Source organism: Tachyglossus aculeatus, chromosome 8, assembly GCF_015852505.1.
Source record: "Tachyglossus aculeatus isolate mTacAcu1 chromosome 8, mTacAcu1.pri, whole genome shotgun sequence".
Classification (NCBI taxonomy): domain Eukaryota; kingdom Metazoa; phylum Chordata; class Mammalia; order Monotremata; family Tachyglossidae; genus Tachyglossus; species Tachyglossus aculeatus.
In genome coordinates this window covers 30,021,807-30,045,711 of record NC_052073.1, presented here as the reverse complement: position 1 = coordinate 30,045,711, position 23,905 = coordinate 30,021,807, and the positions used below count along the sequence as shown (strand labels likewise).

Sequence of the window (23,905 nt, the reverse complement as noted above, 5' to 3'; positions counted from 1 at the left end):
TCTATTGAAACCCAAATACCCTTTGGGAAGCAGCATGAAAGAGCACGAGCCTGAAAGTCAGAAAATCTGGGTTCTCATCCCGGCTCTGCCCCTTGCCTGCTGTGTGACTTTGGACAAGTCAAAGTTTCTCTGTGCCTCAATTTCTTCAACCATAAAATGAGGATTCGATACCTGTTCTCTCCACTACCTTGACTGAGCCACATGTGAGGCAGGGACTATGCCCAAGCTGATTAGCTTGCTTCTACCCCAGTGCTTGGAAAAGTGCTTAACACATAGTAAGCGCTTCACAAGTATCATTTAAAATAAACACAAAAAAGTGTGCTTCCTTTTCAGTGGTTCCTCTCCACGGTCCCATAGTCCACTGGGCCATTCCTCTATCCATCACTGCCTCCCAGCTTTCGAACAGAACCCATCGTCTCCTTCCTTTCACTTACTTACACTCATGTTTGTTCATGTCATTCTTTGCGGCATCCTTAGCTCTTGCAAAAGTGCAATTTCTGATCCCATCCGAGCCAGACTGAAAAAGCCACCACTCTGGGCTCTTTCTTATGAGTGATGCCTAATCCAGTTCTGTTTTTCAATGCAATATTCTCACTGACCAGGGACATAGGGAAAGTAACCAGAAAGACTCATCTGTGCTTCTTCAGTGTCTGATGGAGAGGAGTAGTAATCAGTGCTGCCTAGGGCTTAGCTGACAATTAGCACAGTGTGTTCTAAACCCAGGAAGAAGAGGGTTTGGATGATGATCTTGTTTGAAAATGGTTTTATCGGCTTCATTTAGAACCAGGGCTCTGTTCTGTGGAGGAGGCAGAGATGGTGTCCTGCCTTAGGAAAGAGACAAGTGACTTTCCCTTCCTGGCACTGTCACTGCCCTTGAGGGTGTATATTGCTCTCTGCAAAATCACTGGCCAGCACTATCCTCCCCTCTACCTCCTCTTAGTCCTACAGCTAATGGCTTCTAGCCAAAACCCATGCTAAACATGCCCTTGGCAAATGTCCCCTGTAATCCAATTGCAGGGATGTATCTTCTGGCACATTTCCAGGGAACCTTTATTTCTTTCATATTATACCTGGGGGAGAAAGCACAGGGGGATTTTTGGCTTTGTGGTCTTTGCTGAAAATGAACATCCTAGGCCGAAAGGCCTTAAATGGGAATTTAGAAGAGCGTTTCACAGACAGAATCTCTAAACTACACCTTCCCATTCTGACTCCTTTTTAGTACTCTAGGAGTCACTGCCAAAAGTAAATTCCCATTCTCATGAAGCATCTCCCATCTAACATGCACATCACTATGCCTATATGCACATATACACATGCAAACATGAACAAATGCACACCTAAAAACACACTATGTCTACTGCTATCTCAGACCAAAAAAATTTCAAAACCAGGACAGAGAAATGCTCATTTGCTGGCAGAGGAACCACATAGCGTGGGTTTGATTGCATCAGAAGCTTCCCCCAGAAATCTGGGTGTTTAACTGTGGTAGCTTGAAATCCAGTGCATCTGGAAAGATTTGAAATCTGGATGATTGTGAAGGAGAACTTCGAATTGCAGGACAAGTAGCACGTGTTCAAGAACACTGAAATCTTAATCTGTTTGCCCTTTTAGTTTGCAGAATGGGTCTACCAACTCTATTGTATGTATGCTGCCAATCGCTCAGAACAGTGTGCTACACACAGGAAGTGCCCAATAAATACAACTGATTGATACAGCAGAAAGAATAGCCTTTTAATCCTTCCATGGTGTCTGGAGACTCTTGACTTGAGCACTGACAAATGATCCCCCACCAGCAAAATGTGTTTGAGGAGATGGGCCTCTTGAATTTGGTAAATGATCCCCATAGCCTAGAATGCTCCAAAAGATGAGGGGATTAAACACTTAAACTAAAATACGAAAGGTAACCAGAAACAGCCACCTCTTTCTATCTTGATCACCCTTTCCTTCTCTCATGGATGTAGATGCCCATTCTCCATAGGTTTCCTTGCTTTTGATGACAAATGGGATATAAAAATAAAACCCTCTAGGAGTCAGATTTGATTCACTTAAATTGGCTTCCAGTCTGCACTGGCACCCGAGATGTTAAAGCTTTTCAGTATTTGTTATGCCATGGGTTGGGTAAAGAAGAGATTGGGATTCACGGGGCGTTTTGGCGGAAAACAATGGTTAAATGTGTCAAATTCTGAGCCCTGAAAAACATATCCCAACTTCCCAAATCCACCAGCCCCGATTACACCTCATGGCCATTTTTTCTGCCAAACTGTCCACTTTGATGAGCAGAGAAGCTGCCGGCTTATAGTGGGACAAGTTTCATTTTAACCACACTGCTGAGAAATAAGCTGCCAACTCTCAATCTGGCTTCCTCATTAAAAGGACATCACCTCTATCAACTCTTCATGGGTTCCATCTTGAGTAACCAAACCCTCAGAAATCTGGTGCTCTCCATTTCTCAATGACAATAATGCCACCAAACAACTGCTCTGGAACCCCTCAGCTGAGTTGGTATGTACACAGAAAAAAGAACTTTACCCAGCATCTACCTCTGGCCCCAGTTCATTCAACAAGACCTGAGCCAGGGGGTGGTGGTACAGCATAGCTTGGAAACCTCGAGAAGTAAAGATAACCCAGTGGGAGTCACACACACATAATCAGGTCTAGCTAGAGGGGCATATTAAGGATGTGCCTAAGTCTAGCACTGTTGCTTCAATCAAACACTGAGGTAGAGCCAGGTCAGAGTCCATGTGGGCTGGCCCTCAGAGGAACAGGAGAAGATTTGGAGGCAGGGTCTCAGGGATTATGTACCCTTTAACCTACAGTCAGAGACCCCAAAGGATTTCTAATTCTCCAGCTTCCCAATTTCCGACTAGGAAATTCGCCGAGAGGAAGAAATATACCTCAACCTCTAAAGCACCTCCCTGTGGGTTTCAGTTTTCTCCAACAGACTCTAGCATAAGATTCACAAACCCGGGTAGAACAAAAACAAGTGACTTTAGACGGACAATCCGATGTTTCTTCTGTTGTCAGGGGGTTCCTGGGGGGTTAGGATGGGAATCCGGGAGGGCAGGGCAGACACTGGGGTATGAGAAAGCAGGGTCTTCCTCAGCCTTGCCTCCTTCCTCTCTGGTTTCAACAGCAGTCGGTTCAAGTAGCGGCGAATGAATGCACCATTGGCTAGCAGTCAGTCGCACGTGGGAGTCCCACTTCTCTTCAGTGAAGTCAGGATCTGGAAGTCTTTCATCCCTGTTACTGCCTTACAGAGAAAAGGGTGGTTTGGAGATCCTGGGGTTGGAACTCTTGCATGTTCACTGCTGCTAAAATGAACTCAAGTATTCCAGTGCAACCTCGTATACAAATTTATATTGTTCCTGAGAGCAGGTGGGGAAGGGAGGCGAGAAGAGAGAGAAGTGTTAACAGAGGGTTGGGGAACCCGATCATGCAGACAGCAGATACAGAAACAGCTTTGGACGTGAATTTGGGGAAAGATGCTTGGCCTCCGAACATTTCAGGTCACTAAACGGGCAACAGGAGTTTATTTGTGATTTAAGGACTGGCCCTCTGCCACAGGGTGGGCAAATAGACATGAGTATAGAAACACTGGAGATGCTCAAGTATTGAAGGGAGTGCTTTGGACCAGGACTTTCAGCCAGACTGGAAAACCATGAACAAAAAGAGGTGATTATGCTGTCCTACTAGCATTCTCTCACCCATCCCCAAGCTCTTAATGCTCCTTACGTCCCTTGGTAAGGGACAGGGCTCACCTCATAGAAGGGACGAAAAGAGCATGGAGGGAGACGGGAAGGGAGAGGAATCCAGGAAGAAAAGGGGAGGGGGTCAGGACTGGTCAAAGGAGGGAGGGGGTGATGAAAGGGGGACAGACAGCCAAGGGCAGTGATGAAGGAAGAGGGAGATGGAGGAAAACAGAAGTTTGAGGATGGAGGGATTGCATTGTGGAAATGGTGATTGAATTCACTGTAGTTTATATTAATGTCTGCCTCCCCCTCTCACTGTGGGCAGGGAGTGTGTCTGTTACAGTGCTGTGTTGTACTCTCCCAAGCCCATTAGTACAGTGCTCTGCACACAGTAACTGCTCAATAAATACGATTGATCGATGGATTGAATTAAGGCCTGGACAAGGTGTCTCTGCAGCTTCCTGTCTGCTCCTGCCCCAGGAGCCTTCCTGTCCCCAGGAGACAGAGGAATCTTTATTGGTTTCTGGCTGGAAGAGGATAATTTGCAGGAGCCTGAATCAGGTATCCTCTAGTTCCAGCTTGGATTCCCCACTTCCCAGTGGCAGAGTTAGGCTTTTCCCCACAGCTGTAGGGAGCAGAGAGCCCACGTGCCTGTGGGAAAAGGGGAGCAGAATAAGATCCCGACCCTTCCCTGCTTTGCCCTAATTAATGTTCACGTATTTTCCAAAAAAGACTTTGTCAAACACAGTCCCCTGGGCACTCACCAGCGTCTCCACCATGTTGGATTTGTTGTTCCTTAGCGTTTTCACTATGTGAAACACATCAATGATGTTTTGCTGCTGGATCATTTCACAAACACTGCAGATGGCACAGAAGGTTCCGCTGCGCCCACCACCATTTCTAGGCACGGAGGGAAGAAAGTGAGGCTCTGCCCTCCATACCTCTTATTCCACATGAAGATTAAATGCCTTCATGTTCATCATTGACAGGGGCCAAGAGCCAACAATGCACTGTGTGTAGATCAGGATTTAAAGTACACTACAAGAAGGCCTGGGCCTGTTCTCGCACATCTAAGTGTGAATGTACAGGCATATACCTGCTGCCTCACGTCAAAATAACCTTGATTTGGTCAGATCTGCCAATCACGACTGAAACCTTGCCATATGCCCTGTGGGCAGGGAGTATCTTTTACATCGTTATATTCTAGTCTTTCAGTCAGTCGGTCAATCATGTTTATTGAGCACTGATCGTGTGCACAGCACTGTACTAAGCACTTGGGAGAGTACTCTAAAACAATATAACAGATACATTCCCTGCCCACAACAAGCTTAGAGTCTACAGTCTTGTACTCTCCCAAGTGCTTAGTACAGTGCTCTGCACCCACCAAGCACTCAATAAATATCACTGATTGATGTTTTGCCCAAGACTAGATGGCACTGTAATCTAAACTAAGATTAGTGTGTCTTCTAGGATAAACAGGAAAGGCCCTTCACCATAAAGCAGTGTCCCAGGACAGTGGGGAGGCCAGTTGGTGACCTTCCCGATCAAGGAGAGGTGGGGGAGTGAGTACCTGCCATTAGGTGGGGGCCAGATCAGAGGGGTGGAGTGGTCTTAGGAAAAGCCTCAGCTTTGCCCACCCTCGGTCTCCCTCCATGACCCAAACCTATTAATAATAATAATGATGGCATTTGTTAAGCGCTTATTATGTGCAAAGCACTGGTCTAAGCCCTGGAGCACTGTTCTAATTGCAGATCACTGTCTCATCTATACCATCCATGGTTATAAGAGGCACACTGATGCCCAGGCAATGATTGGTCACACTTCCATGTGACCTAAGTAAGGAGGAGGAAGAGGGAGAACTAACAAGGAAGAGTACAGGGAAGTTCTACTTACAGGCAGTGAACAACAGTGCGTCCATCTCTCCCATCATACTGTTCTTGCCATTTCTCCAAGCGCCTGACAACTTTCAGAAGGGAGCGTTTGGAAGGAGGTGTGTCCCTATAGGCTGGCCAGCCAATATACTGTAGGTGCTGAACTATGCGGTACCCATCCTGGGGCTGAAAGTAAGACGTGAGGCAAAGTTATTAAAATGCTCTAGATTAGGACCTAGACACTCCATAACACCAATAATTCAGTGGTATGACCATCAGATGGGAACTCCCCCAAAACCTCCCCAGCTCCCCCAACTCCACAACATTCATAATCAATCATATTTATTAAGCACTTACTGTGTGCAGAGCACTGAGCTTAGAACTTGGGAGAGTAGACTATAACAGAGTTAGTAGATATGTTTCCTCCCCACATGGAGTTCACAGTCTATAGTGGAAGACAGATACTAATATGAAATAAATTATGGATATATATGTAAGTGCTGTGGAGCTTAGGTTGGAGTGAATAAAGGGTATAAATCCAAGTGCAAGGTGACACAGAAGGGAATGGGAGAAGAGGAAATGAGGGTTTAGCAGGGAAGAACTCTTAGAGGAGATCTGATTTTAATAAGGCTTTTAAGATGAGAAGCATGGTGGTCTGATGGATATGAAGTGGGAGGGAGTTTCCAGCCAGAGGCAGGATGTGGGCAAGGGGTTGGCAGCGAGGCAGATGAGAATGAGGTAAAGTGAGAAGGTTGGCTTTGGAGGAATGAAGTGTGCAGGCTGGATTGTAGTAGGAAATCAGAGAGGTAAGGTAGGATGGGGCAAGATGACTGAGCGCTTTATAGCCAGTTGTAAGGAGTTTCTATTGATGTGAAGGTGGATGGGCAACCACTGAAGGTTCTTGAGGAGTGGGAAAACATGGACATGGTTTTGCAGAAAAAAACAATCTGGGCAGCAGAGTGAAGCATAATAGACTGAAATGGGGAAGGACAGGAGGAAGGGAGGTCAGAAAGGAGGTGCTTGAAGTAATCAAGGCCTAAATAAGTGCTTGGATTAATTAGAGAAGCAGTGTGGCTCAGTGGAAAGAGCACGGGCTTTGGAGCCAGAGGTCATGGGTTCAAATCCCGGCTCCATCAATTGTCAGCTGTGTGACTTTGGGTAAGTCACTTAACTTCTCTGTGCCTCAGTTACCTCATCTGTAAAATGGGGATTAAGGCTGTGAACCACCCCCGTGGGACAACCTGATCACCTTGTAACCTCCCCAGTGCTTTGCACATAGTAAGGGCTTAATAAATGCCATCATTATTATTAATGTGGAAGCAGTTTGGATGGAGAGAGAAGGGTGGATTTTAGCAATATGAAGGTTGAAATGTCAGGATTTGGTGACAGATTGAATATGTCTGATGAATGAGAGAGATGAGCCAGAGATAATGCCAAGCTTCCAGACTTATGAGGTAGGGAACATGGTGGTGCTGTCTACAGTGATGGACAGAGAGGGTAGGGTTTGGGTGGGAAGATGAGAAGTTCTGTTTTAGACATGTTTAGTTTGAAGTGTTGGTGGGACATCCAAGTTGATATCCTGAAGGCAGGAGTAAATAGGAGACTGCAGAGAAGAAGAAAGGTCAAGGCTGGAGATATAGACTAGAATCATCCATGTAGAAATATAGATGGAGAACTGAAGGGGACCCAGAACTGAGCCTTCAGGAATTCCCACAGTTAGGAGATGGGAAGCAGAGGAAGAGCCTGCAAAAGAGACTTAGAATGAGTGGCCAGAGAGACAGGAGGACAACCAGGTGAGGACAGTGCCAGTGAAGTTCAGGTTGGATATTTCCAGGAAAAGTGTGTGGTCAACAGTGTCGAAGGCAGCGGTGAGGTCAAGGAAGATTAGGATGGTGTAGACGCCACTGGATTTGGCAAGAAGGAGGTCATTTAGATGGCAGTTTTGATAGAGTGAAGGGAGCAGAATCCACATGGGAGGGGACATCACTCGCCCCTCCTTCGAAACCCTCCTAAAATCACATCTCCTCCATGAGGCCATCCCAGACTCAGCCCTTTATCTCCTCTATTTGCCGTCCTCTCTGCATTGACTATGGTGTTTGTTATGTACCCCGTAAGCACTTTGATACTGAGCCACATACCTTCATGTTTCAGTTTGAATCCCCCTGCTTCCCAGTGCAAAATTAGGCATTTCCCCCCAGTTGTAGGGAACAGAGAGCCCACTTGCTTATGGGGAGCAGAATAAAGTCCAGACCCTTCCCCTCTTGGAGCAGAGGAAGTAGAGGTAGTGGGTGTAGACAACTTGCTCAGAGAACTGGATTTAGAAAAAAGGAGATGCTGGCTGCCTCTCAGGTAATCTCCACCTGCTTTTGAATCCTACCATGTTCACCTGGGCCTTTGATCACACTTTCACCCCTTGTAAAAACAGCTGTGCTCACTCTTTCCTCCCTGATCATCCTCTTCAACCACTCACTCTCTGATGGCTCCTTCCTCTCTGCTTTCAAACATGCCCACAAAACCTCATCCTAAAATTAAAAAAATCCCTTCTCAGCCCCACTGCACCAACTATTACCCATTTCCCACATCATCCCTGACCAAACTCTTCAAATGGGTTGTTCACCCTCACTGCCTCCACTTCCTCTCCTCCAACTCACTGACCTACTACAAGTCTGACTTCTGCCCCCTCCACTCCATTGAAACTGCTCTCTTCAAGGTCACAAATAATCTCCTCCTTGCCAAATCCAATGGATTCTTCACCATCCTAATCATCTTTTTCTTGTCATCAGTGATTGATACTGTGGACCAACCCCATTTTCTGGAAACGCTGCATCTAACCCTGATTTATCTGAACTCCTCTGGTTCTTCTCCTAGCTTTCTGGCCACTATTTCTCGGGCTCTGAGGCCAGCTCTTCCTCTGTCTTCCACCCTACAACTCTGAAAATCCCTCAAGGCTCAGTTCTGGGCCTCCTTCTGTCTTCAGTGAATCATATTTACTGAGCACTTACTATCTGCACAGCACTGTACTAAGCACTTGGGAGAGTAAAATACAACAGGATGAGCAGACACCTTCCCTGCCCACAGTGAGTTTACAATCTACACGCATTCCTTTAGGGAGGTCATCATGCTCATGACTTCAGTTACCACCTCTAGTCCAAATCTTCCTATCTAGCCCTGACCTCTCTCCTTCCCTGCAATCTCACATCACCTTTGGCTTCTAGAACATCTTCACTTGGATGTCATGCCGGTACCTCAAGCACAATATGTCCAATGCTGAAACCTTCATTTTCCTTCCCAAATCCCCTCCTCCTCCTAACTTTCCCATCACTGTTGCCACAACTACTTTTCTCCCATCCCACATTCCAGGAATGCTGGCATTACCCTAAACTTCCCTCTCTCTCTTTCAACTCCCCTATTCAGGCAGTCACCAAAGCCTGTCAGTTCTTTCTTCACAAAATCACCAGAATCCATCCCTTCCTCTCCATCCCAACTGCTACACAGTAAGTGCTCAATAAATATGATTTAATGAATGAATGAATGGTCCAAGAACCTGCCATACCCTGACCTCAGTATTACATCAGCCTCCTCTCTGACCTCCCTGTGCTTCCTCTCACCAGTCCATACTTTACTCTGCTGCCTGTATCATTTTTATAAAATTTTCATTTTGCACATCTCCCCGCTCCTCCTCTGAGAATGGTTACCTATTCTTCCTTACGTTGAGCAGAAACTCACCATTGATGTTAAGATACTCAAACAGTTCTCTTCCCTGTACCAATTCCTTCCTTCCTCCCACTTCACCCCAGCTCACACAATTTGCTCCTTTCAAGCCAACCTCCTCAATGTGCTTTCTTCTCTTGTAGATGAGGCAAACAGAGAGTGAGAGGAGTTAAAATTTAGCTAAGGAAGAAACTGGGGCAAGAAAACCGTTATAGAAATAATGGTCATTCATCTTGACCCTTGTGGGTTTGAATCAAAATGTTTACCTTTCAGCACCAAAATCTAGAAATCTTTCCTCCTTTGAAGAGGAAGCAGGTAATTAGGAAGTTTTCTTATAAAGTAGAATTCCTACCTTAGCCCTTCCTGTAATTCTGATTTTACATCCTATCACCGTGCATCTCATAACCCATTACACCTTCAGTCAGTCTTTATTTATCCAGCTTCCAACCAATCAGAACTGGACTCACGATCAAGTAGAAGGGAGTGGGAAATGGGAAAAGTGGTAATGGTGAATCTTACTCTAGCCATGTTGCAGATCCGGAATATCCTATTGATGATGTCCTCATCAATGTCGGCTGATACGAATTCCACTTGGATTGGTCCGTAACACGTGGATGTCTTCTCTGGCCAATACTGCATGCATAGCTAAGCCGGGGACAAAAGACACCAAGGGCTGATAAGTGAATTTGGAATATGAATCCTGCCAAAACTTATCCCATAGTTCTCTCATTTCCAAAACAGAATTCTTGCAAACCCCATTCTTAGATGAGGAACTGATGACCTGGGGGAAGTCATTTAACTTTGCTGTGACTCAGTTTTCTCCTCTGTAAAATGGGGATGAAATACCTGTTCTCCCCACCACCCTTAGGCTGAGTCCCACATGGGACAGGGACTTTATGTCTGATCTGATCCTCTTGTATCTATCCCAGCACTTAGTTCAGGGCTTGGCACATAGCAAATACTCAGCGAATGCCACTGTTACCATATTGAGAGCATACTGGGGCTTTGTGGATGGAGGATCGTCTGCTGGACTAGGAAGCAATGAAAATTTGAACTTAATTTCTCTTTGTCAGAGGCTTTCAATTATTCTGGCTTTTAACCAACACATAAGGCTGGAGGAATTAATACCTATGGACTCTTCTTTGCTGGCCTGAACCTCATTAGGCAATTTAAATGAATCAGAACTCCTTTCACTTTAATGAACAATTTCACCATGCCCAATTCTGGCCTGCCTCAGTTTGGCTGTGACTCAAAAGAAATGGGAAATTCTTTTTCCATAATTCCAACTTGGATAGAACTAAAAAGCTCCTAAGTCTTTTGTAAATCTGTTTTTAGCTCAGCATTTATAGCAAGTAGGTTAGAGAAAGTGACTGAAGTCTTTGGACTTTTAGCTGTATCTAGTCAAATGTCTGACTTAGAAGGCTATGCCCTTGGTATGGGTGGGCATGTAACTACACACACAAAGGGAGTGACCTTCTTTGTGTGTGTCTGTGTGTGTGTGTGTGCATGCATTATTAATTGTCCAGTGCTTCATGCTTCTGTACATATGCTTAATACAATGCTTTGCACCCAGTTGATGTTCAGTAAGTAGGCTGATGACTACCAAAGTTTGAGTTTGGGGCATTTATGAGTACCTTTGAAATGAACGTTGTCAAATTCGTTAACATAGTGAGCTTCTAGAATTTCTATTCCCAGCAAATGCAGTGAGGATTCTCCTTTGCTCTCCTCAGTTTTTCTTTCCCCAGTAGAAAAGGAGAATTAGCTGATTTCCCAGGAGGGCCCCCTGCAATCAGTCAGTGGTATTTATTGAGCGCTTACTGCAAGCAGAACACTGGACTAGGTGCTTACATTTTTGGGGAGTATACCACACCAAGCAGAGACACAGGACTCTGGAGTGTGTGCCCTGGACAGACTGGGACAGCAGAATTCCCATTCTCCTACCAGGCTAGGCCACATGCTCTTTGAGGTCTGGGGGCTATTTTTTTCAGTCATATTTGTTAATCACTTATTATGTGCCAGACACTGCACCAAGAACTGGGGCACAGTCCACATACCACATGGGGCTCACAAAATCCCCATTTTACAGATGAAGTAACTGAGGCATAGAGCAATGAAGTGACTTGCCCAAGATCACACAGCAGAAAAGTGGTGGAACCAGGATTGGAAACTTGGTCCCTCTGACTCCGAGGCCTGTGCTCCATCAACTATGCCATATTCATTCATTCATTCATTGTCGTATTTATTGAGCACTTACTGTGTGCAGAGCACTGTACTAAGTGCTTGGGAAGTACAAGTCGGCAACATATAGAGATGGTCCCTACCCAACAACGGGCTCACAGTCTAGAAGGGGGAGACAGACAACGAAACAAAACATGTAGACAGGTGTCAAAATTGTCAGAACAAATAGAATTAAAGCTATTTGCTCATCACTAACAAAATAAATAGAATAGTAAATATGTACAAGTAAAATAAATAGAGTAATAAATCTGTATAAATAAATGCAAGGGCTGTGGGGAGGGGAAGGAGGTAGGGTGGGGGGGATGGGGAGGAGGAGAGGAAAAAGGGGGCTCAGCCTGGGAAGGCCTCCTGGAGGAGGTGAGCTCTCAGTAGGGCTTTGAAGGGAGGAAGAGAGCTAGCTTGGCAGATGGGCGGAGGGAGGGCATTGCAGACCAGCGGGAGGACGTGGCTCAGGGGTCGACGGCGGGACAGGCGAGAACGAGGCACAGTGAGGAGGTTAGCAGCAGAGCAGCAGAGGGTGCGGGCTGGGCTGTACAAGGAGAGAAGGAAGGTGAGGTAGGAGGGGGCAAGGTGATGGAGAGCCTTGAAGCCGAGAGTGAGGAGTTTTTGATTGATTCATAGGTTGACAGGCAGCCACTGGAGATTTTTGAAGAAGGGAGTAACATGCCCAGAGCATTTCTATACAAAGATAATCCGGGCAGTGGAGTGAAGGATAGACTGAAGTGGGGAGAGACAGGAGGATGGGAGATCACAGAAGAGGCTGATGCAGTAATCCAATCGGGATAGGATGAGAGATTGAACCAGCAAGGTAGCGGTTTGGATGGAGAGGAAAGGGCAGATCTTGGCGATGTTGCGGAGGTTAGACTGGCAGGTTTTGCTGATGGATTGGATGTGTGGGGTGAACGAGAGAGTGGAGTCAAGGATGACACCAAGGTTGTGGGCTTGTGAGATGGGAAGGATGGTAGTGCCATCTACAGTGATGGGAAAGTCAGGGAGAGGGAGGGTTTGGGAGGGAAGATAAGTAATTTAGTCTTGGACATACTGTTTCCATGGACAGTACAAGCTTCAGATGAATATGTAAATTGGTGTTAAGGAATATGATATAGCCAAGATTGGTTCTGATGTTTAGAGGGTTTGCACAGTGAAATCCATGTACACATTGACTCTTAAATGACCTAAATAGAATGGGCTAGTGGTCACATCTCAGTCCTAATTCTAAGACCTTATGGTCACACAGCAGACAAGTCAAGTGACGAAGCTGGGATTAGGGCCAGGTTCTTCTGATACTCAGGCCCCTTCTCTATCTACCAGGCAACACTGCTTTAGGCTCCTTGGAGCAGCTGAAGGAAATGGATCAGGGCACTGGTTCAGTTTCGACATGGAATCCCAACCAGTCGCTTGCCTGGAGCCATCTTGTCGTGGTTGGAAATAACTGTTTGAGCCACAATTCTGATGTGGACTTAAAGGCTGTGTGGCATGGCTCCATTGTTTAGTGGCACTGATCTATTCTTCACCCCAAATGGAAACTTGTAATGGATGTGTCACTGTGGGCTAAGATGGTTAACACCTCTCTGCACAGGGAGGAGAATCAATTCATATGATGTATTTAGATGTACATTCATGTTATATAACAAATAAAACTTAACCTCTTCCCTTTTGGCCTGCCAGACCACCATTTTCAACCACTCACTCTACCAAGCTTCTTTCCTACTGCTTTCAAAAATGCCCAGGTATCCTCTACCTTAAAAAAACCCTTGCTTGAGCTCACACCAATTATCACCCCATCTGCCTCCTACCATTCCTTTCTAAATTCCTTGAGAAAGTTGTCTCCACCTGCAGCAGTCATTTCCTCTCCTCCAGGTCTCTGCTTGAACTCCGGCAATCTGGCTTCCACCCCTTCTATCTTGTGGAAACTGCCCTTTCTTAGGTCACCAATGATCTTAGGTCACCAATGACCTCCTTTTCACCAACTCCAAAAGCCTTCACTCCATCCTAATTCTCCTAAGCCTCTCAGTTCCACTGACATTGTGGACTGACCCTTCTCCTGGAAATATCATCCAATCTTGGCTTCACTGATGCTGTCCTCTCTTGGTTCACCTCTTGTCTCTCTGACCACTCCTTTTCTGTCTCTTTTACTGACCTCCTCTGCCTCCCACCTCTTAACTGTGAGAATCTGTCAAGGCTCAGTTCTGGGTCTCCTCTATTCTCTGTCTACATCCACTCCTTTGTAGAATGCATTTGCTTCCATGGATTCAACCATCATCTCTAAATCAACCTCTCTAGCCCTGATCTCTCTCCTTCTCTGTAGCCTCACATTTCCTCCTGTTTTCAAGATATCTCTAATTGGATGTCCAGCCAACACCTCCAAATCTTTCCACCCAAGTCCTACCCTCCCTGTGATCTGCCTGTTCAACACCACCATTCTCCCTGTCCTACAAACCCATAACATTGGCATTATCCTTGACTCATCTTACTCCTTCAATCTGCATACTTAGCCTGTGGTTCTTTCTTCCCAACATCTCTAGAATCCTCCCCTTCCTCTCCAACCAAACTGTTACCGTGGTGATCACATTTATCATATCCTGCCATGACTACTGCATAAGCCACTACACTGACCTCCCTTGCCACCAGTTTATCCCCACACCAGTCCATACTTCACTCTGTTACCCAGATCATTTTACTCTAAAATCATTCAATCCAAATCTTTCCCCTCCTCAAAAATATCCAATGGTTGTCCAACCATCTCCACATCAAACGAAGCTCCTTAAGTCACTCAATCAACTCTGCCCTTCCTGCCTGATCTCACTAATCTCCACTATTATCCAGCCCACACATTCACTACTCTAATGCAAAGCTACTCTCTGTTTCTTGATCTCATCTCTCTGCCAACTCCTTGCTCATGATCTCCTTCTGGCCATGAGTTCCCTCCCCTTTCACATTCAATAGACCACTACTCTTCCCATCTTTAAAGCCATCCTAAAATCATATCTCCACCAAGAAGCCTTCCCTATCTAACCTCTGTTTTCTCCACCCTATTTGCCCTTCTGTATCACCTGCATTTGGGTCTCTATCTCTTAAGAACTTCCTCATCTCATCCACACTGCCTTTATATACATATCTCTATACTCTGTCCCTTCCCCTCTCTGTAAGTTATTTCAATGCCTGTCTCCCCCAATAGATTGTAAACTCCTTGAGGTATCTGTGGTATTTGTTTTGTGGTATTTCTTAAACGCTTACTATGTTCCAGACACTATACTAAATACTGGGGCAGATAGAGAAGCAGCATGGCATAGTGGATAGGGCACGGGCTTGGGAGTTAGAAGGTCATGGGCAAGTCACTTCACTTCTCTGTGCCTCAGTTACCTCATCTGTAAAAATGGGGATTGAGACTGTGAGCCCTAAGTGGAACAAAGGACTGTGTTCAACCTGATTTGCTTGTACCCACCCCAGTGCTTAGTGCAGTGCCTGGCACATAGGAAGTGCTTAACAAGTACCATTATTATTATACAGGCAATGCTTGTACCCACTCCAGTGCTTAGTGCAGTGCCTGGCACATAGGAAGCGCTTAACAAGTACCATTATTATTATACAGGCAAATCAGGTTGGACAGAGTCCCTGTCCCACATGGGGCTCAAAGTCTCAGTCTTCATTTTACAGATGAGGTAACTGAGGCACAGAGAAGAAGGGATTTGCACAAGGTCACACAGAAGACAAGTGGCCGTACTGGGATTAGAACCCATGACATTTATACCAATTCTATTGTACTCTTCCATGTTGTTATACTATATATACTATTGACTGACTCTGTGTGTGTGTGTGTGTGTGTGTGTGTGTGTAAATATATGTAATTGTGTTTATATAATTACAGTTATGTAGTGTGGCCTAGTGGACAAAGCATGGGTATGGGAATCAGGAGACCTAGTTCTAAATCCAACTTTCACCATTTGTCTCTGGGTGACCTTGAGCAAGTCACTTATCTGTAAAACAGAGATTAAATACCTGTTCTTCCTCCCCCTTAGACTCTGAGCCCCATGTGGGCAGGGACTAGCTGACCTGATTATTCTGTAATACCCCAATGCTCTGTTAGGTGCTATATGCCAAGCACTGTACTGATACTATTATAATTAGTAGTAGTCGTTGTTGTATGATGTCTACTGAGACCACATCCTTGAAAGAATGAGCAGTGTTTTATGGGCACTCAAGCAAGAGAATCAAAGGCAGGAACTTGGTACCTGCACTTGGAAAATTAAAAAAAACAACAACAAAATTCCATCACCTATTTCAAGTGAAGCACTGTGAATAAAAATATGTTAAGTGCCCTGTTTATTTTCCGGCCTTGAAGTGATTCTAATCTACAACGAGTCACCTCTCAAAATAAAGGACCCTTCATTAATTGAACTCCAAGCTACTTTTAAGTCTTTTCCTTCAGTTAAGTAGTATTCTAGGAAGGAAATGAAATAGAAGTCCAGCGGTGGAGTTAATCACAGATTGTACATGCATTCCCTAAGGGGGTTAGGAGAGAGTTCTTGTGCTAAGAGGAAATCATGGAGTATTTTCTTGATGGCAAAAAGTGGCCTGGTGTTGTGTGTAAAAGCAGTAGTGTTCTGGTCAAGGTCGCTCAAGCAAGAGAGAGTCTCTTGCCAAAATCTTAGTTTTTCTGGAGTCCTTATGGATCAAGTTTTTCAGAACCTCCCTTCAGATCTGCAGCATGAGGAATAAGCTGATTTTGTAATTGTCTCCATTTGAGAAGAGCTCACTCAGTCTGGGCTAGAACACAGAAACAGGAAAGGGCAACCTCCACACTGGTGAAAGTTCCTGCTTATGCCAGTGACATACTAGGCAAAGCTAGATTGAGTAGGAGAAGGAGGAGGCAAGGGGAAGAAATCTAAAACATTATTTGACCCAGCCCTGCAGTTTCACATCAAGTCCAGCCTGTAACTGTAAGGATGCCCTCTGATGTGCCACACAAGCCATTTGTAAAGGTGGTGGGCAGGGCTTCTGGGAAGCTTGGGTTACCAGTCTTCCTCAGTTGCTGATCCAGGAGTACTCTGGTTAGGACCCTGCTGGCCATGGAGAGTAAGTAATGAGATGCCTTGATAACAGCCAAAATCTGATCTTTCACCTTTCTTCTTGAAGTTGGTGAGGAGGGTGGCTCAGTGGAAAGAGCACAGGCTTTGGAGTCAGAGGTCATGGGTTCAAATCCCAGTTCCGCCAACTGTCAGCTGTGTGACTTTGGGCAAGTCACTTAACTTCTCTGTGCCTCAGTTACCTCATCTGTAAAATGGGGATTAAAACTGTGAGCCCCCCATGGGACAACCTGATCACCATGTAACCTCCCCGGCACTTAGAACAGTGCTTTGCGCATAGTAAGTGCTTAACAAATACCATCGTTATTATTATTATTATCTGTTGGCCTTTCCTCAGTAGTTCATATGTTGAGAAAGAACTACTGTAAATATTAAAGCACAGTGTAGATCTCAGCAGGTTGGCCATTGAATCCAGGTGCTTTTCCATTCTTCAGGGCTCTGAAGACTTCTCCTGTACTTGGGGGATATGTCAGGTCTTTGTGAGTTTGGAGGCTTCATCTTCTTTTCAGGGCCTCATCTTCAACATTAGATGATGTATTCAAGGGAAGGTGGAAATTTCTTCAGGGTTCCCTCTTTCCAAGGAGATTTGAGTCACCTATCCTTTTCGGAGGTACTGTGGTGGCATTAATAGGGCTATATGTCTTTAGCCATTGAAAAGTGCGGGATGAATACCGAAACCATAAACATTTTAACACAGCATGTAGAATGTTTTGGGGTTTGGGGCAATCTGCATTGTCTTAGGGCTTTTCCACTTTGATACCCTACCTCTTATTGTTCATGCTGAAGCAGTGTGGCCTAGTGGATAGAGTATGGACCTGGGAGTCAGAAGGACCTGGGTTCTAATTCTGGCTCCATCACTTGTCTGCTGAGTGACCTTGGGCAAATCACTTCATATCTCTGTGCCTCAGTTACCTCATCTGTAGAATGGGGATTGAGACTGGGAGCCCAATGTGGGACAGGGACTGTGTCCAACCTGATTATCTTGTCTCTACCCTAGCACTTAATACAGTGCCTGGCACATAGTATGAGCTCAACAAATACATAATTATGATTATTATTATTTTATCATTATTATTATCTTCCTTAATTTAATTGGCATGTTACGATAAAGCTTTCTGAAAGCCTCACCCCTGCCTGAGATCTCAGATGCCACAAGGTACAGCAGATACAATAGTTGTTTGGCAACACCACATGCCTTTTATTTCCCAGTCATTAACATTGAACCCAATTTGGGTGACTTTTTTTGGCTATGCCAAAGGCTTGACAGCTACCTGGAATACAGCATCATGTTGAGATGCCCAATCAATCAATCAGTGGTATTTATTGAGTGCTTACAGTGTGCAGATCACATTACTAAGTGCTTAGGAAAAGCACCACACAACCAAGTTGGTAAACATGATCCCTGCCCACCAGGAGCTTACTGTCTACTGGGATCTCACTAAGATATCCATTTAGGAGACTGTGGTGTGATATTATTAAACTATTATTATTAATTTTAAGTGCTCAATAGATACCACTGATCGATTTTCACCTTTCAGCTGTGATATTGCTACAGAGCTCCTTCTAGATGTCTTCGTTTCCCAGAAGCTGAACATTCAGCTATTTGGTGATTTAGAGGCTAGTTTGTGATGCAGTAGTTGTGAGGACACTGCAGACTTGTAGCATATGAGACAGTAATTCATCCAATATGCTGCTTCATGCATGGTTGCTGTTAGCTGTGTGTTTTTGAGGTCCCTCTGCCACAATATCCTGATTTATCATTATTATTATCATCATTATAGTATTTTTAAAGTGCTTATTGTATGTCAAGCCCTGTTCTAAATTCTGAGGTAGATACAAGTTAATCGGGTCAGATACAGTCCCTGTCCCACATGGGGCTCACAATCTAAGTATGAAATCAATTAGATGCCACTATTTAGATTGTGGATGCACTTAGGATGTTTTTCTTTCATTTGGCAGGCTAAAGATAGTGTATGAGCATGAGATAGTATTTAGCATGTACACTCAGCAAAAGAGGGCTATTGATGTTGAGGTTGCCAATACCATACAGCTCAGTGACTTTCTTCCATGTGTACCACATATCACAATTTGGTACACTAGCAAGAAAATGCTCTATAAAACTGAGAGGAAGGCTCGGAGATATATTTACAGAATAAGGTGAGGCCTGGAAAAAGCTTAAGTGAATACTGCAGTGGGCTTCAGGCAACAAATACATCAAGCGATAAGCCCATTAGGGCACAATGATATCTTGGAAAATTTTCCTTTCTCCTAAATCTCTCCAGTTTGTGTGGATGGCTGCATAAGGGTAAACTCTTCCTCAACTTTTCAATCCATTCATGCAGGACTGTGGCTTCCCTCCCTTTATTTTTCCCTTCCATCTCCCAACTAGCTCTCTATTGTCTTCTCCTCCAACTCACTCCTCCTCACCCTTTCAGTATTATGGGGGATTCCCCCCTTCATCCCCACAAAGGAACAGGATTCAGTCTTTTCACTTGTACTGTTTTGTAAGCCTGCAGCCCAAGGACCGGCATTTCTTCAGTCCCCAGGGAGCAGCGGAGGGTATGGGGGTAGAAAGGTGGTGATTGAAGAATGAACTAGCATCCCTCTTTGAAAGCCAGGATTTTCAATCCCCTCCCATTGGACCAAACAATTGAATTGTGTTTCTCTGGCAGGCTGGTGGTGCTTGTAGGCCCGGCTCTGACTGGGCTTGAGGCCTGATGTTCAGCCCATCTATTCATTCAGGGTTTTGGCTGAACATCTGAAAGGCCCCAAGGAAAGGAAATTGGCAGCTGAATGTTAATGCAGACTTCAAATGACACAGTTCCAAGGCACCATTGAGGTGACACTGGCAATAGGTACTTTTGACTCTTCCTGGATCACTGTTTATTTTTGCAATTCTTTGATTTTTAACGACACGAGGTACCCAGATGCTAGTTATGAGTATCTTAGTGATATTTGTCTAAATAAACAGCCCATTCTACTGCAGATTTAAAGAGCATCGGGCCAACTATCTCTTTGTCCCCTCCCATCCAGGCTGTTTTTCAAAGACAGCAAACATTCCAAGAGAGCCCATCTTTGAAAGATTCTTTGAGTCCCTTCAGAGCTCTCCCACCTTCCTGCTCAGGATTTCTCCCTCCTTCAGAAAGCAGGCTTCTATCTCTCATCAAATGGTCTCTCCAAAAGGAGGAGAAGAGAAAAAAGTGTGCAAAACATGTCTCTGGAAAAGAAAGTCGACTTAATTTTAAATTTCAGATTAACCCAGTTTTTTTTTCCTGCCATTCTGGCTGACTTGGAGAAAGGCAAAAACCCTACCAGGTTTAGGGTAATTCTGGAACACTGTGGAAAATTGCAGGTGTCTATTCTCCTGGAGTGAGTACATCCTTCCCTCTTAGTGCAATGGTCTGGGTTGTTGATTTCTCTGGAAGCGCAGGAGATTTTGCTTGCTTACTAATAATTGTCATGATATTTGTTAAGCACTTGATCCTTGACAAGCACTGTAATAAGCATTAGGGTAGAAACAAGGTAATCAAGACAAGTACAGTCCCTGTCCCACAGGTGGATCAAGCACTGTTCTAAGCTCTGGAGTGGATACAAATGACCCAGGTTGGTCATAGTTCCTGTCACACATGGGGCTCATAGTCTAAGTAGGAAGGAGAACAAGTATTGCATCCCCATTTAACAGCTGAGGAAACTGAAGCACAATGAAGTTAAGTGACTTGTCCAAGCTCCCACTGCAGGCAAATAGCAGAGCAGGGATTAGAACCCAGGCCCTTGGCCTCCCAGGCCTGTGCTCTGTGTGCCAGTAAATCAACATGCTGCAGCCACACTCAGACCTCAAACCTGTCTTTGCCCTGATTTGTCATTCAGAGATCATCTGGTGGAGGGAGCTGTTGAGATCTATACTTCCCTACAAGGCAGTAGCATTATCATTAGGCAGATTAGCATTTAAGCATCAGAAGGGCTTCTGAAAATCCTTCTCCGATCATCTCAGTAACTAGGTCTTCCCATGGAAATCAACTAATCAGTCCATCAACTGTATTTATTGAGTGCTTTCTGTGTACAGAATATTGTACTGAGCACTTGGGAGTGGTTAATTTAGCATGGTTGAAAGCTGTGAGGAAGAAGCTATTGGAGAATGATCAGTTGAAGGTAGTGGTCAGGGAGGGAATAAAGGAGGGGGAAATGTGCTGATTAGGTACCAAGGGATGGGATCAGAAGCACAGGTGGAGGGGGTGGATTTTGAGAGAATGTGGGCAATCTCCTCTTGAGATACTGCTGGGAAAAAAGGGAGAGTCGAAGAAGGGGCAGGAGGAGGGAGGGACTGGAGAGGAGCAGGGGAGATTTTAGGGTTATCACGCCTGATGGTCTCAATTTTCTCGATAAAGTATATGGCCAGGTAGATGATGATAATAATGATGGCATTTATTAAGCGCTTACTATGTGCACAGCACTGTTCTAAGCATTGGAGCACTGTTCTAAGCACTGGATCATTACGGGCAAGAAAAGAGGGGACAGAGGTTTGAGGAGGGAGTTATATGTCTGAAACTACATGGGAGTCAATAAGGATGGAGACTGATGTGGCCAGGCGGAGGAGAGAGCAGAGTTAAATTAAGCATGGGTGAACTTCATATTGACAAGGTCAGCCTGATATCAGGATTTTCCCCAAAGCTCTCTGCGACTTGTGTACAGAATTGAAGAAAGCGGGATTGTGGAGGTGATTCAGGGCTGCAGGTCAGTTCTTTTTGATTGCTGACGGGATAGGTGAGGGAGTGATTTGAGTACAGTAAAGGGGGTTGTCAGGGGAAGGTAGTTTGGGTTTGGAGATTGTGAGACACAATGACTTGAGAAAATTGGCATAGGTCAAAAGATTGGCAATTTCTGTTGAGGGTGCCAATACCATATAGCCCAGTGACGTTCTTCCATGTGTACTGCATATCACAGTTTGGTACACTAGCAAGAAAATGCTCTATAAAACTGAGAGAAAGGCTCAGAGATAAATTTACAGAATAAGGCGAGGCCTGGAAAAAGCTTAAGTGAACACTGTAGTGGGCTTCAGGCAACAAATGCATCAAGCGATAAGCCCATTAAGGCACATTGATATTTTAGAAAATTTTCCTTTCTCCTAAATCTCTCCAGCTTGTGGGGAGAGTGTGTGTTTCCAAGTTGCTGCGTGAATGAAGTGGGGTAGAGCAGCAGGGTCAGTGGCATTGAGGAGTGGTAATAACCAGATATTTCAACCTCTCAAATGCATTTTTGCCTGCATTATTGTGATATTTCAGGTGACTAACAATTTTTAGTCTGAAATGTTTTCCTAGTTAGATTTGCACAGTTAATGCTAATCTTCTCACTGTGCCTTGATCTTATCTCACCTCCAACCCTTTGCCCACATCCTGCTTCTGGCCTGGAATGCTCTCCCTCCTCAAATCCAACAGACTATTACTTTCCCCCCGCTTCAAAGCCTTATTGAAGGTACATCTCCTCCAAGAGGCCTTCCCTATTTAAGCCCCCCTTTCCTCTTCTCCCACTCCTTTCTTTGTCACCCTGACTTGCTCCCTTTGCTCTTCCCCCTTCCCAGCCCCACTGCACTTATGTACATATTTGTCATTTATGTATTTATATTAATGTCTGTCTACCTCCCCACCCCCACAGACTGTAAGCTCGCTGTGGGCAGGGAATGTGTCTGTTGATTGTTGTATTGTACTCTCCCAAGTGCTTAGTACAGTGCTCTGCACAGAGTAAGCACTCAATAAATACAATTGAATGAATGAAACTTTTATCACCCAGTCCTTCATCATGGCAAACCCAGGGGTTCATTAAGGGAGCCAATAATGGGAAGAAAGCATTATAAGAATCATAGATTCAATTGGAATGTATAGGTCAGATAGCTCAAAATCACCGCCTGGCTGACAGATTCCTCTATTATTATGCCACATCTGGCACTAGCCAAATGTTTGGCATCTGTCTCTCAATTTAAAGTGTAAATACTTGAAAACTGCAGAAATAAAGTGTTGTACGAAAGAGTATGGCTGAGGCAGAAACCGGCAAGTGAGCAGCAACCTGATGTGATTGATGCTTACATACAGGCACACCCCCATTTCATCATCCCAGATCTACTTGTACCAACTTGGGGCTCTCTGCCATAACAGAGAGAGATCTGGGTTATTGGAAGAAACATTCTGTATTTCCTCACTCCTGTCATCCAAATCATGTAATGGAAACACGTGGCATAGCAGAATAGCTCCTTGCACAACTGATACATATAGGACAGGAAGCAGAAAACTCTTCTTCTTTTTGGAGACACCAGCTTGCAAATGTGTACAAGCCACGTCACTCTGCAAAATTCACATTATTATTATTACTGTGGTATTTAAGCGCTTATCATGTGTCTAGCACTGTTGTAAGAGCGAGGTAGAACAATCAGTGGTTTTTGAGTGTTTACTGTGTGTAGAGCAATATACTGAGGGCTTGGAAAAGTACAGTACAACAGAGTTGAAAGAGACGATCCCTGCCCACAATGAGTTTGCAGTCTAGAGGGGAGGTACAAATAATTCAGGATCCCGCCTCTGCCACATGTCTGCTGTGTGACCTTGGGCAAGTCACTTAACTTCTCGGAGCCTCAGTTGTCTCATCTGTAAAATGGGGATGATGGCTGTGAGCCCCATGCGGGACAACCTGATCACTTTGTATCCCCCAGTGCTTTGCACATAGTAAGCACTTAACAAATGCTATTATTATTATTATTATATAGTTCTTTAGATTACCAGGAGGCATTCTAAATAGGAGGTAGAACAGGAATTGAATCCCCATTTTAGTGATGAAGAAACTGAGGTATGGAGAAGTGAAGTGACTTGCTCAAGGTCTCAAAGCAGGTGGAGTCAGAATTAGAAGCCAGGTTCTCTGACTCTTGGGGTCTGTGCTCTTTCCCTCAGGCCATGCTGCTCCCTAACAAAAGTTGGGACCAACAAAAGTCGGAACCGACAAAAGCTGGGCCCAGAGGCCCTGGAACCTAAAGGGTTGGACCCCCAGGCAGAGTCTCCACCTACCTGGGCAGAATCCATCTCATTGAGCATCACCACCGAAGAGCAGTTGTAATCAAACACAAGCCTCCAGAAGTCTGCCACGGTGTTGGGAAGGGGGTGCTGGGTGACGATGAAGGCAGCAGGTTGCTTGTGGCTCTGAAAATAGAATAACATTGGCTTAAAAAAAACACCCATATCAATCAGCATTATTTAGATAACCCAGGAGGCTGAAATAGAGCAATCCAGGCCATTTAAACAGATTATACAAATCACCCTGACCTCCTTGTTAT

At 44.8% G+C, this 23,905-nt stretch overlaps 1 protein-coding gene across 5 annotated transcripts in view; it reads right to left on the bottom strand.

Moving 5' to 3' along the window:
- Window positions 1–238: 238 nt before the first annotated feature.
- PTPRT (protein tyrosine phosphatase receptor type T) overlaps window positions 239–23,905 on the bottom strand; it is a 700,314-nt gene continuing 676,647 nt past the window's right edge. For all 5 annotated transcript variants that reach the window (XM_038750174.1, XM_038750176.1, XM_038750173.1 and 2 more), the window contains 5 exons: window positions 23,640–23,771; window positions 9,791–9,916; window positions 5,583–5,746; window positions 4,454–4,589; window positions 239–3,365 (listed from right to left, as the gene is read on the bottom strand). In XM_038750174.1, the coding sequence (XP_038606102.1) occupies window positions 3,312–3,365; window positions 4,454–4,589; window positions 5,583–5,746; window positions 9,791–9,916; window positions 23,640–23,771 (612 nt within the window). In that variant the 3' untranslated portion in view covers window positions 239–3,311. The remainder of the gene's footprint in view (window positions 3,366–4,453; window positions 4,590–5,582; window positions 5,747–9,790; window positions 9,917–23,639; window positions 23,772–23,905) is intronic.